This window comes from Cornus florida, unplaced genomic scaffold (genome assembly GCF_030987335.1).
Source record: "Cornus florida cultivar Cherokee Brave unplaced genomic scaffold, ASM3098733v1 CherokeeBrave_3.0.0_Hap2_Chr05, whole genome shotgun sequence".
Taxonomy (NCBI): Eukaryota; Viridiplantae; Streptophyta; class Magnoliopsida; order Cornales; family Cornaceae; genus Cornus; species Cornus florida.
In genome coordinates this window covers 80,278,597-80,293,039 of record NW_026775575.1, presented here as the reverse complement: position 1 = coordinate 80,293,039, position 14,443 = coordinate 80,278,597, and the positions used below count along the sequence as shown (strand labels likewise).

Here is a 14,443-nt window from a genome sequence, read left to right as displayed (position 1 = left end):
ATCTTCCAAATTTAACTCTAACTCAAATTTCAAATTTGTATGTTCGAAAATTATATTTCTCTTCTGTAAACCTATGTATTTTGTTATTACTCCGATTATTTGAAAATATAGAACTCACACTCTCACAACTCAATGATATGAAAAATACATTCTTAAATTCTCTTTCTCAAGCTTCTATCACACAATATTTATATTAGACACGACGGAACACTACATAAATACTTAATTTATACTGTACATAAATAACACACACATATACATATATATATTTCGACATAAATAACATATTAAAAATACAAGTTTTCTTAAAAACAAATAGAGAAGTGCTAAGTGCAGTCGCGCAAGCCACTGTCCAATCACAGTTGCAATTACGATTGGTTAGTTTTAAAAGCATTAATTATTTTAATTTTCTATTTTTATAGGACTCTATTAGCATTATTTTTTAGACAAAAATACCCTTTTAAATTATGTCTTTATTTTTATCTCCTCTTTTAATCGATTCGTATGGAGATATATGCGTATGTATGTATGTATATATATAAATAATAATAATAATAATAATAATAATAATTATTATTATTATTATAACTAATGTGCTGTGAATGGATGCTGAAAAAGGAAAAAAAAAAAAAAATTAGATAGGTTAATCCATTCACAAGAAAAAAAAAAAAAAAAAAAAAGATAGAAAAAAATCCAAAAAAAAAGGAAGAAAAAAGAACAAGATATAGATTCTGATATTTAAAAAAGATATATACAAAATTAGTTTTATATACGATATATTTCTTTTTTGGTGAATGAATTATTTCCTTTTCTTTTATTTCATTTTTTTTCTTCTTAAAATCCATTTATAGAAGGATAGTTGTAAAAATAAAAAATAAAAACAAAAAGAAACATATATATATATATAGGAAAAAACAAAAAAGAAGAAATATATAATCGATTTTTTTGATTTTTTACTTTCTTTTTATTCTTTTTGGATTTTTTTCTTTTTGCATCATTTTTCAGAATACATAGATAAGATAATTCATTCACAAGAGAAAAAAAATCCAAAAAGAATAAAAAGAAAGGTAAAAAAAAAAAAAATCAATTATATATTCATTTATTTATTTATTTATTTTTACTATATATATATATATATATATATATATATATGTTTCTTTTTGTTTTTATTTTTTATTTTTACAACTATCCTTCTACAAATGGATTTTAAGAAAAAAAATGAAATAAAAGAAAAGAAAATAATTCATTCACCAAAAAAGAAATATATACGTATATAAAACTAATTTTGTATATATCCTTTTTAAATCTAAGAATCTATCTTGCTCTTTTTTCTACTCCTTTTTTTTTTTTTTTTTTTTTGTCAAAAATCATTTCTTGTAAATGAATTATCCTATTTATTTATTTTTTTTCAGCATCAATTCACAACACATTAATTATTATTATTATATATATATATATTTCGATATGAATCGATTAAAAGAGAGGTAAGAAGAAAGACATAATTTAAAAGAATATTTTTGTCTAAAAAATAATGTTGACGAGAGTCCTATAAAAATTAAAAATTAAAGTAATTAATGCATTTAAAATTAACAATGAACAGTAGCTTCCTCAAATAATAATAATAATAATAATAAGAAATAATAAAAAATACATCAGCTGTCAAATTCTTTACATTTCAATTAACCTCCATACATCTCTTCAACATCATCATTAACATCAACAGATAGAAATATCAGGAAGAAGGAGAGAGAAGACGAAGATGGAAGAGGCAAAGGCATTAGAGCAGCAGCAGCAAATGTTGGTTCAACATCATCATCAACAACAACAGTTCCTACTCTTACAACAACACATCCAACAACACCACAAACAACAACAACAACAACAACAAGCAATCTCTCGTTTCCCTTCCAATATTGACGCTCATCTCCGACCTCAAGGACTTCTTCACCGTCCCATCATCAACCCGCAACAGCAACAGAATTCAAACCCTAACCCCAACCCTAATCCCAACCCCAACCCCAACCCCAACCCCAACCCCAACCCCAGCCCCAGCCCCAGCCCCAACCCCAACCTTATCCCTAATCAACAGCAACAACATAACCCTCCTAATTCAAATCCTCCTCATCCTCCTCAACATCAACAATTGCAGCAACAGAAGGTCAATCATCGACCCCCACCAAACCAGAACCAGAACCAGAACCAGAACCAGAACCAGAACCAGGCTGTGGAGCTCCAGATGGCTTACCAGGATGCCTGGCGAGTCTGTCATCCCGACTTCAAACGCCCTTTCTCTTCCCTCGAAGACGCTTGCGAGAGGTAATTTTCTTTCATTCTTTCTTGACAAGTATGTATTTTTAATCCATTAAGGTTTTCCACAATTCAATTTTGTCTGTACTGTGCATTGCATATTCTCCTTTTCGTTTCCTTATTTAGACACATCCACATACTAATATCGTTCATCATCACGTCCTTCTCGTAATTTCTTGCTGGTGCATTTTCTACAGCGACATCTCTCATCTAAAATATTGCATTTATGCACTCCACTTTGTTCTCATCAATTTCAAGGGATTCTCTATCCTCTCAAAATAATCTTTTATGCGCCACAATTATTCTTTTTCCTTGGATAAGTGACAGTTTGATTGGACTTTACTCTGGAATATTTTTATATAAACAAACATAGCTGACTATGTTTTTCAATAATTTATTTTCATATTAGTTTGTTACGTACTTGTGCAAGTTTAATGATTCATTGATTGACTTTGAGAAACTACAAAACAAGCAAACATGCTAAACCCATGTTTTAGATTTTTTTTTTTTTCCCCCTTATAAGTTGAAGTCTCTTATTAGCTTATTAGTTCAACAGAACAAGGAGGTTCTTGTGCTGAGTCTGCTGATGTCGTTGTCTCTCAAGGTCTCTAATTAGTTCAACAGAACAAGAAGGCTCTCAAGCTGAGTCTGCTGATGTGGTTATCACTCAATAGAACAAGGAGGTTATCGTGCTGAGTGTTCTGATGTGGTTGTCTCTCTAGGTCTTGATACTTGTTCTTATCTCGATTCAATGGGTTGCCTCCACAAGGATTGTCTTTTTGGGATGCGGTAAGGGCAAAAAATTGTGGCTACATGGGTAGAATGACACTGCAGTTGTTGCACCATGGTGAAAAGTTTCTACAATAAAGTTTATTGCAATCCTAATTTTTGCTTCTGCACATCAATGGAATTATCCATTGACTGGTAGTTGATTAAGGTAAAGGTTTGTCTACTGTATATTGCCACGCCATAGTGACATATGTCATCTGGGTGTTAAACTATGTCTGTCTTAGAGTTAGGCTGAGGTGTGTTCAGAACTTGAGGATAGGTTCAACGAACCTTGGACTTCAGCCATCTAGTCAAATACCTCGTAAGAGCCCATAGGCTATTGTTTGTAAAGATGCCCACAATCAAATATAAAGATTAGCCACCTACCATGCAATGGAAGCTTCTTAAGTCTTGTTTTTAATTCAGGTAGTGCACAACGTGCATTAGAGCTTTGATTTTCAAGCGAGGCTTATATGTAAAGAGTCCTTGCAATAACCTTCAAATGAGGTTTATTTAAGAAGAGGAAGTTTTTTGGGTTATTTTTAGATACACCAATAGAGAAGTGAATAAAGCTAATTTGTAGAGAGGAGATTCCCGTAATGTATTTGGCAACTTTGAGGGTTATTTGTAGGGAAGAGTGCTCTCAAATAAATGGCTTTTTGAAAGGTTGTAGCCAAACCCAATAAATGCACAAGAAGACCAAGGATTTTTTGTAGTGAAAGGGATTGCACGATTGGAGAAATGGGCGATCAAGCTTAGATGAATGTAATAAGCCTGTTTCAGATATTAGGCGATGAGTCGAGTTAGATAAGAAAGTCAACGATAGATGTTGTGTTTAGCTAGATGAGGCAAATGTTGTGTCTTGTAACTGACACTTGCCAAATTAAGATGTCACTTGGATGTCGTGCGTATCATGTCATCGACACTTGTCAACTATTCTTATTGAACTCAGGCATGAGTATCGGGTGTGGCTATGTGTCGAGGTCTCGGACCTCTCCGAATATTAAATCTTAGGATATGAGGAAATCTGTCAAAAAATTGGATATGGGTACGTAGATACGTTCTAGGCGTTGAAAATCATTATATGTTATTATATGATCTAATGTATGATGTAATTGTTCTTTAATGAAATACTCAATTAGAATTAAAATTAAACGAACTTTGGTGAAGAGAGGAGATTTCCATCCATCTCACAACTAGGAAACCTTTCTCAGTGATCAAATTTGAGTTTTTTATTGTTCTTTCAGTATAAATTTAGGTATGTGGTGGACACATTCCATACCCATATCTATGTTGTGTTACGTTGACGTGGGTACGTGACAAGGAGTAGGAGATTCCATGTAACATAGCCTGTCAAAATAAGATGTCGTTTCAGCGTCACGTGTACCTACAGTACCTAGCATTCACATGGCTACATAAATTGTAGGCTTCTATCAAGTCTTCGAAATGCTGCTGGATGTTGTGTGTATGGTATTTTATTTATACACCGTATTTGTTTCAATGAATTTATTGTTGCATGACAATGCATTTTTTTATTTTATTTTTTCTTTAGGTAAATACTCACAGACACACTCATGCACCCTCACAATTGGGCTTGAATCCTCACCACTCCTTTGAGGAGGAGAGGTTATTCCATTTGGACTAATGGCCTGGTAGTATGACAATGCATTTTCATTTCTTATTGTTCTTTTGGGAACATTAACTTTTTCTTATATGTTCTGAAATCCTGAAAAATCACTTGTCATCTTACCGTATGGTTTTCTTGGTTCAATTATCCAAAAGAAACAAGCAGCGGTTTGTTATTGGCCTATTTTATTAAAGCCATTCCAACTACGAAGAACTATAATTCAATGATAAAGACTTCAAGTATGAAGTTCAAATCTTGTTTTCCAGAATATATTTCGTCATGGATTTGATTTTGTAAAATGTACACATAGTTATATTGTCATGTTTCCAGATACATCTAAGGTTTTATAGTGAGAGTATTCATGAGTTGTACTTATGTAAATGTATTACTTTTGATTGTGGCAGCCTTTGAAGGTGTTTCTTCCCTCAAGGGGTGATAAATATCTATGAGGATTGAGGACATTAATAACAGTTGTTAAATTGATTTTATTTAGTGGTTGATATGTTAATTTATGAAATCAGAAGAGGCAGCAAAAAGAATAACTGTTGCAAATTATTTTAGTGTCATGGGATTGTAAATATGTCGTGACCTTTTTCCAAATATGGGATAGAAAGGCATATTTTTGAGCTTTTTATTTGTTTTATATATGTATATACATATATTTCTTGGTAGTAACTCATAGGTGAGGCAGACGAATTTTATGTCAGTGTGACAATTGTTATGGACCTTATCTTAAACCTACCTCTGTGAGCATAAATTACCTCAACCTTGCTCTGATCCTTGTACTGGGAGTCTGGGAGGGCCTAGAAAAATTGTTGGGACTGGGCCCCACTGGGTAAAAAGAAGAGGACTTCTGAGCTTAAATCTATAGAACATCAATAATCTTCAATCTATACATTGAAGAAATAGAATTAGATTTCCTAAAATATAGCATAAAAAGATAAAAAAAATAAAAATAAAAAAGGAAAAATACTAGAGATTTGGGTACCATTTGGGGGGCTTTTTTGGGACCCCAAAATGGGCTTATCGACCCAAGAAGTCCTTCCTCAAATAAAATGAATGTTTGGCGAGTTTCCTTAAATGGAAGTCCAACCATTTAAATGTCCGTTTCACGGAAGCTGTCAAACTTACTTCTGAGAGCGACTTCTGCAAAGTGAGATAGCACATCAAGTAATAAATATTTTATTAACAATTTAGGCTATCTATTATTTTGTATTATCCATATTAACTTTATATCTACATTTAAGGTTGTAATTTGTACCTCTCTCCACATTCTCTCTCAAAACTTAGCATTCAGTCTCTGTACCTTTTCTCCTATGATTTTATCATTATCATTTACATCATGATTGATTAAAATCCCAATCCTCAATACTCAGTTGACTGTAAAACCAAGGAACCCCTCCACAGCCCTTACAGATGAAAACAGATCAACTGCAAACTACACCGAAGTCAAACATCGGATTCACATCCCTATCATGGATAACTAGATCCTCGAAACACAAGTCCGCCAAGTGGCACACATATCAAAATTTTGACAACAATCAAAATCACAAAATGAGTCTCTCAAAACCGTACCAGCCAACACCAAGTTAAGTCAAAATTCCTCAATTTTCATCCATAAACAATCACTGGAACTACGATTCCTCAAAACTATACCTAGTCACAACTAGGATGAGACGACTCCACAAACTAATCAACCCCAATGAAAGAAAAATCCAGAGAGTTAGACTGTTGCACAATTTGCGAGGAGGGTAGTCGCTGAAGAACAGAGGCACCACCCTCTGCAATAGGGATACTACCAAACTTTTGCTCCTTGTGCTGTTGTGCCTTCTAAAGGTAAAATTCGTGATGTTTTGATGTAACAAAGTATCTAAATAAAATTACATAGAGAGCACTTGGACAAAATTCAGTGTGTTTAAAGAGAGATGAAAGGGGTTGGGATTTGGAGATTAGTATTGGTGTTAATAAGGGTGTTAGAATTTTACTTTAACCATAACTTAATAGCACTTGTTTCACTTAAATATTGTTGCTTCTGCTCTTGGTTCAAATAAGTTTTTCTACAAGTTCTTGAATCTTTGTTGCTTGTTGCATGTGCAAAGGGCACTAAATTTATTTTGGAATTATTTATTGGAGGAGCTATGGGTTTAATTGGTGCACTGAGTTCATTGTGTCATTTTGGATAGCTTTTACACTGTTTTGGAAAGTTTGCATAATTATTATTATTTTCGGAAGTTGACTTTGCATAATTATTAATCCTAATATTATAACATTTTTAAAGCTGCAGAATCTAGAAATTTCATTTTATTTTATTTTCAGAATTTGTATGGTCAGAAATACTTCAGGGAAGAATGGTTCTCACTGGCTGGTAGAATGTTTTGTAATAAGATCCTTAACATCCTAAGATGGGATCGTATTGCTTAACTTATGACTTGAATACATGGCACCTATTTCTCATATGAATCATTTCCACATGGAAAAGAAATATAAAATTCAAAACAGAAGATCTTACTACAATAAATTTTTCCAGGGACATTAATAGAATATGATTTGCTTCAATTCTAATTGATTTTTACTTCAAATTTTCTGCAGGCTACTGCCTTATCATGTGGTGGCAGACTATGAAGCAGAAGAGGATGATAGAATCCTTGATTCTGACACAACGGGCCAGATGCTGTCTCGCTCCCAGCAATGGGACCACAACATTGCTGCCAAAGTTGCAGAGTTCATGGTCACATTTGAGAAGCAGGCTCTTGCCTTCAATATAATTTCCCGCAAGCGTACTCTTGGTGAATTCCGGTCAGAGGAGAGGTTGATGATTGAGCAGGCTCTCCTACAAGAAGAGAGGAGAGCTCTGTTCGAAGTGAGGGCAGAAATGGAGTCAAGGGAGAAGGCTGGCAGAGAGGCTCATGAGGCTAAGTTGAGAATGGCAGCAGCGATGGTTCAGGCAGAGCAAGCTCGGGTGGGGTCACAGACTCATGCAGAGATGATGGCTCGAGCTCCAATTCGAGCGAGTGCACTTGGGTCTCAAGGCAATGATGTTCGGATTGGTGATGACATGGCTGAGCAGGATCAAGGAGTTAATAACGATGAAATGATTAATGGATGGGGAAACAATATGCAGAGAGATGAGAAAGAGCCATCTGAGGATTTCTTGAATGATGAGGAGACGGAAAATGGAGACACAGGCATGCAGAACGAGTGGCGTGAAGTGGGAGAGTTCGATTTGAATACAAGATAAATCTCAAAATGGTGTTTAGGAGAGCTCATGGTATGGACAATCAAAAAACTTTGGGCTGCAAGTTGATATGGGTGAAGTGGGTAGATAATCTTTAAAATGGATAGGAAAAATGTTGTCATTTCATGGATAGGACACTAATATAAATAGTGGCATGTCTACCAACCAAGTTGACACCTATATAGGTCTGTAAGTCTGTTGTCGAAACATGTTCATAAATCAAAACTTTGTTTATTTCAGAACGCTACTTGGGCTTTCCAATGAAAACTTTGATTTGCATTATTTTTTGTATTCACATTGCAGTACTTCTCTCTTGTTTAAGTAAAGCTCAGTTTTAACACGCGGTAGGAGAAAATGTAGTGGCAACTGCAAAGAATACTGTGTGTGTGTCACCATTCCCTAATATAGATTGGTGGTTACACTTGGACGATGACTCCATTTGCAAGTGCTCCCGTGAAATAAGTTGGGGTTAGACTGAATAGGACCAATATGGATTAGGCTCCCGTTTCTCTCACACAAAATCAAATACGGTAAAACTTTATCAATTTTTCTTTTCTTTTGTGATGATGGATATGATTCTTTCCCTCTTTTTTCTGAGGAGATCACAAGGTCAATCTAACTTTCCAATTACAGAAACAGAGTTAATTTCTTGTTGAGCTTCATAAAGGCGTGTGAATCAATGTTTAATACGGAGTAATAGTGATGGAACTAGTTCTTCTGTTTTGTGCTTTGTTTTTTTGTTTTTTTCACACTTAATTATCTAATATCAGTCTCTCTCATTCTTCTTCCCAGCGGTGGTCTGAAGAATCTGAACCAAAAAAACACCACCATGAAATTTCGAAGTAATACCATGACCTGTTTGCTTTGTTCGCGTACATGTTTGTAAACATATTTTTACAATTTACTGGTAGTGCAGGATAATAGTTCCCCTCATGTATTGCTTCAGAAAAAGATCATTTACCCTTTCTTGTGTGGCCAATAAAAAAGTTACATTGTGTTGCCATAATATTACCCATGTTAATATTTTGTTTCCCCAACTTCACTATTTCAGCTTTAAAATAAGAGAAACGAATTTCACTATTTCCTTCCTAATTAGATTATTTCAATCATGTGAAGCAACAAGAATGTTGGCTTTGAACTATCAAATACATTCCTCTGCTAGCATACAAACACTGAAGCATTCTTCAACACTTCAATTTCATTGCCGCAAAAGATTTTGCCACATCTATCGCTTCCTTTATCCGTGATATATCAGTTCCCTGAAATAAAAGAAAGGAAAAAAAAATTATCAACTAACTAAAGGATGTAAGATGCAACCGCACTAAAAAATGAAGGAACTTTTATCGAGCAACTCCAATGGGCTGCTATTTGGACTGCTATTTTCAAAATATAGCATGTGGGTTTAAAATGGGCTCTCCAATGGCATGCCAAATGGGCTGCCAAATCTGCTATTGCTCTCTTCCTTCTCTCTTCTCCCTCGCATGGGCTGCCAATTTGGTGTTGTGCTTGTGTATATATATATGTCAGTTGTACTTGTATATATATATGTGTGTATATATATATATATGTCAGTTGTACTTGTATATATATATATGTGTGTATATATATATATATATATCAGTGTTGTGTGTATATATATGTATATGTCTGTTGTGTGTGTATATATATATGTCCGTTGTGCTTGTGTGTGTGTGTATATATATATATATGTCGGTGTTTTTATTTATTTATTTTTAATAAGGCAAATAAGCTAAATAAAATACAACCACTCACAAAAAATAAAATAATAGTAAAAAAATAAAAAAATAAAATAAAATATTGGTTGTTGAAAATTGTAGTTGGGAATGGTAGTTGAAAAATAATAGTTGTTGTGTCAAAAAATAGCATTTTGGATGAAATGCACCATTGGAGCAAAATTGCTAAAATTTAGCATTTTAACAATGTAGTTCCTCTCAAAATATAGATTTGGAATGCAAAAATGGCATTTTGCATTGGAGATGGTCTTAACCTCTGTTAATAATCCAAAACATTAATGAGACTCGAAGGAACCCTAGTCATAATGCACGAATTGAGAGGGGGAGGGAGGGAGACAAGGGGTGGCGTGGGGGTGGGGGTGGGGGTGGGATGGAACTTGTAGCTTCTAATGATAAATATTAGAGGTAAGTATATATATATATCTACTCTTAATCTAATACTAAATCTTACAAGCTAATGTAACGGCTCTTATTAGGTTTTAAATCAACTAAATTAAACTTTTTAAGTGGATTATTTTTATTCTTGTTTTAGGATATAAACCAGATTCAATTGTAAAGCAAATTAGGAATCCACACAATTTAGTTTCAATCTTGTTGACTATCTAAATTGACTAGAGATTTCAATGTACTTTTAGATTTTTGTAATATGAACATCTAATTTGTCAAGTGAATTAATTAGGTGTTTGCAACGAAGTTTCAACAATGTTGATTATTCAAATTGATTTGAGATTTATTGCATTCTAGTTTTCGATTTGTACAATCCATCACAAGACAAAATTATATTTATTATACTTTTAAACTTCGATGCTTGCTTACGATTATGTATCAATTAAATTGTTAAAGATTTGATGGCAAGTAAGCAACTTTTGCTACACACATATTGCGTGTGTATATATATACCTAATTACCACCTCCCTAGGTCTATTATTCGCATGCGAATTCATAACTAGGTTCTGTTTGCGTCATTCTCAGATTCTTGGGACCAACTCTAATCAAACTTTTAGGACGGCAAGTGATTTTGGGGCCTTAAGATTAAGATGGTTTATATTAGTTAGCCCTTAATTAATCCTTGAATGATCTTTGCAATTGAGTGAAAATACTCGAGATTTTATCAAGGAAGATTGCAAGTTGATTGACCGAACTGAGACCTGGATCGATTGAACATTTTGGTGGATTGTAACAAATTTTACCAGCCACTTGCTCTAAAAATAGGTTCATAGAGAATATAGTAAAGCATAAAAAATGGTAATATCCAAAAATGCCTTGGATCAGTAATCACAAGGAGATTGCTAACCTGGCCTTGAGCAAGACCGCCTTTTCCTCCCCCGCCCTTTCCTTTTAGAGGCTTTAAAGCTTCCACCAACCACTCTAACACTTTTAAATGCTTGCACTTGTCTCCTTTCTCTGGTACCCCAGCACAAACAAGAGCCTTCTGTGCAGTTTCATCTGTGCTGAAAACCATAACTGCCATCCCCTGTCCATCCACCGAGCATACAGTGAGGGGATAACTCAGAGACATAAGAATCACATTAGAAAGAATGTAGCACCAAGTTAGTCAACTGGGAAGCTAAAAGCAGCTAACAACCTTCTGCTCCATTACTCTAACAACTGCTTCGCGGATTGCAGCAGTGTCTGAACCAACATCCACATGTGAGATGCAGAAGGCATTTCCATTAGAAGCAGCAGATTCGGCCATCTGAATTGCAAGCTTGACAGATTTCTGTATATTCTCTTCCGCAATCTTCTTTTTCGCTTTTATCACCTGATTCTGATGAAATAAACAAACTTACTATCATTAGTACCCATAGGAAGAACTCCAGAAGAGTATTCATAAGTCAGAGATGACATATTTTCCTGATCTGCATAAGTACAATACCTGAAGCACAGAAATTTTGGCCTTCAGATCAGCTTTCTTGGCTGCAGGAATAGGAGCTGATTCCACGCGACCATTTAAAGAAGTTACTTTCTGGAGAAAGAGTGGAAATTTAGCTGACCGAAGAACATACCGGAGCATAAAAACTTTCAAATTTAACAAATGACAATCCCTTCAAATAAACAATTAAGTTCTGTTTCGAATTCAAGGAAACAAAATTCCTAGCAACAATTGTTGACAATTAACATAACCAACCTGTTTACAGAACAAAGATTCTAATTTTTTTATTATAGCAATTCCATAAGAGAAGTGGCTACACTAGCTTATGCATCGTGTCGCTCAAGGTAAACGCCCTAAAATTTACTCATTTATGCTTAGGATTCATGTTTGTATTAAACCTGACGAAAGGTTTACGATGCCTGTAAGGCTACCTAACGCAACCCTCCCCCATCCTTTTCTCATGCTTGGGACCAGTTTTGTAAAGGTAAGGTAGTAAACATGACACAGGCGGTTGAATGAAAAGATGAGTGGGTACATTGTGGAAAGTATAAAGACTGGCACCGAGAAGAAGGAATACTGCTGACTGGGTAAAGTAGATGTGCAAAAACAGACAATGAAAGCACTGTTTATAAAATATTGGAGCTAGTAGAAAATGCAATAGAAAAAGACACAGTAGGCTGACTCCAGAAAAGGAAAATTAATAAAGAATATATCTCCTAAACAGATCCAGTTTTGAAACACGCGATTTAGTTTTCTAAATAAGAAATTACAAAAAGTGATATTGATTAACAAAATGTTATAAAATCAGAACCAACCTGTTCCAGCAATCTTCCTTCTGCCTCGGATGCCTTGTTTATTTCCTGCTCAAGAGAGAGTGAAAATTCCATGGCCTTAAAAGCACAATCTGTTGTAACAGCAGTTACTCTACGGATTCCCTTAGCAATTCCCTCCTCAGATAGAAGAGCAAATGCCTTGGCCTCTCGTGTATTTGATATGTGAGTTCCTAAACAGATCCACAACTTCAGCTTCAATTTATATTTACGGGAAAAGGTCCAATAAGAGGGGTAAGAAGATATAAACCTCCACAAAGTTCTGCAGAAATTGAAAGCCACTCTTCATTTTCTGGATCAGCCAAGAGATCCTCCACTTTTCGACCAACTGCAACAATCCTGACTGGGTCAGGATAGACCTACAACAAAAACAGAAAAAAATAAATATATTGAAGAAAGCTTGTAACCGAGCACAGTTCTGCTATTTGCTGTGTCTAAACTCATAATCAACTCCAAAATATAATGATGACATAACTGAAGCAGCTTACTTCTCCAAAAACAGCTCGTAAACCATTTATATGCTTAGCATCAGCCAGCGTTGCCTCCTTCACAAATACATCCAGTTCAGCTTTGATTTGATCATTAACGATGGACTCAATTTTTCTCAATTCATCAGGTTTGACGGGCTTGCCTGCTCAAAATTCAGAAGAATTCAGAATTGATTTTGGCCAAAACACTAGTCTAACTATATACATCCTTACCGTGAGAGAAATCAAATCTCAATTTTTCAGGAAGAACTATGGATCCCTTCTGATCAACGTGATTACCAAGTACTTCCTGCACTCATTTCAAGAGTATTTAGAGACCCAATCCACAAATGAATCAAGAAAAGAATTAAGATTGGAAGTTCAGCGCAATATCATTTCGGAATTACCCTGAGGGCAAAATTCAGCATGTGTGTACAGGTGTGGTTAGGAGCAATGAGCTTACGCCTCTCATAGTCAACCTGCAAATGTCATTACAGAAGTAACTACAGTTCAAGCAATCATATCTTATATTTACGCAACCAAGTATAAATGTAAGCATGTATTGAAGCAAAAGTCTAGTATCAGAAGGAATTTTACCTTACAAGTTACTTTATCACCCACAACGAACCTGCCAGACTCACCAGCAAAAGAACCAATATGAACAACGAAGCCTCCATAAATTTGAACATTACTAACTTGAAATGATCCAAAGGGGCATTCGAGTGATCCAGTATCAAATATCTATAACCCCACAAACTATGTCAGATATAAACAACTTTTCTAAAAATGAAACAAAGATGCAAATCATTATATAAATAAAATTTGGAAATTACACAGCAGAACTCCGGACCTAAAAGCGTTAAACATATTTTTTCGAATAACATTAAGTAAAATGAATTAGATAATTCAAAGAGTGAGTAGTATTCAATAATGACACAATATATTTGAGACTCCAATGTGTCTATAAGAAAAATAAATAAATAAAATGTGGTGATACAGGTTCAACTGTGCACAGAAGTTCTATAAAGTATAATCAAGGATAATAGATGTGATGTGCTTGTACATATGGTTGCATTCCCTAGTTCCAAGTCAAAAATTCAAGGTTGTATAAATTCATCTTCAGTGGCAAGTTCTAACTGTGTTTCTAATACAAGGTTACAGAATTTAGGCTTCCTCAATCGCAGAAAACAAGAAATCACTCTATGTTCTAACTGCAGAAGAGGGAAGATCTTTCTCAGCAGAGGAAGTGGAACAAAGCAATTGGCTAGAGCATTTTACATGACTCGAATCATGGTTTTGAATGCAAGATCGCACTCACAATTCAATTATAACCATTCGAATTTTAGACTTTTTAAGTACTTCTGAACAAGTTAATATGATTTTAAAACAATGTCAGCTAAAGTATTTCTTGAAAACCACCAATGTGTACGCATATCATATCTATTGTGAATATCCAAGTGCATCTGAACTCTTATATCATGAATTCACGTATACATAAAAGAAAATTCAGATGCAAAGATTTCACAAACAAAATATTCAAGATGTTTATATATTATATTATGCGCCGGAAAATGTTAAAATC

The 14,443-nt window shown here is 34.5% G+C and overlaps 2 protein-coding genes across 3 annotated transcripts in view; one reads left to right on the top strand and one right to left on the bottom strand.

The window, feature by feature from the left end:
- The first annotated feature begins 1,681 nt into the window (after positions 1-1,681).
- On the top strand, positions 1,682-8,219 carry LOC132307069 (uncharacterized). Its single transcript, XM_059804729.1, has 2 exons — positions 1,682-2,316; positions 7,292-8,219. Exons 1-2 carry the CDS (start codon positions 1,760-1,762, stop codon positions 7,938-7,940), a joined length of 1,206 nt encoding a protein of 401 aa, XP_059660712.1. The 5' UTR covers positions 1,682-1,759; the 3' UTR covers positions 7,941-8,219.
- A 629-nt stretch (positions 8,220-8,848) lies between these two features.
- Positions 8,849-14,443, bottom strand: part of LOC132307068 (alanine--tRNA ligase-like) — a 36,302-nt gene continuing 30,707 nt past the window's right edge. For both annotated transcript variants that reach the window (XM_059804727.1, XM_059804728.1), the window contains 10 exons: positions 13,459-13,602; positions 13,269-13,340; positions 13,096-13,171; positions 12,883-13,025; positions 12,645-12,753; positions 12,380-12,567; positions 11,568-11,657; positions 11,277-11,459; positions 10,986-11,165; positions 8,849-9,196 (listed from right to left, as the gene is read on the bottom strand). In XM_059804727.1, coding sequence (XP_059660710.1) covers positions 9,122-9,196; positions 10,986-11,165; positions 11,277-11,459; positions 11,568-11,657; positions 12,380-12,567; positions 12,645-12,753; positions 12,883-13,025; positions 13,096-13,171; positions 13,269-13,340; positions 13,459-13,602 — 1,260 coding nt within the window. In that variant the 3' untranslated portion in view covers positions 8,849-9,121. The remainder of the gene's footprint in view (positions 9,197-10,985; positions 11,166-11,276; positions 11,460-11,567; positions 11,658-12,379; positions 12,568-12,644; positions 12,754-12,882; positions 13,026-13,095; positions 13,172-13,268; positions 13,341-13,458; positions 13,603-14,443) is intronic.

Bases quoted from the DNA above. Each gene is read 5' to 3' on its own strand.
- LOC132307069 (XM_059804729.1), top strand. From the start codon at position 1,760: ATGGAAGAGGCAAAGGCATTAGAGCAGCAGCAGCAAATGTTGGTTCAA. The intron at 2,317-7,291 runs GTAATTTTCTTT...AATTTTCTGCAG, and splicing joins CTCGAAGACGCTTGCGAGAG to GCTACTGCCTTATCATGTGG.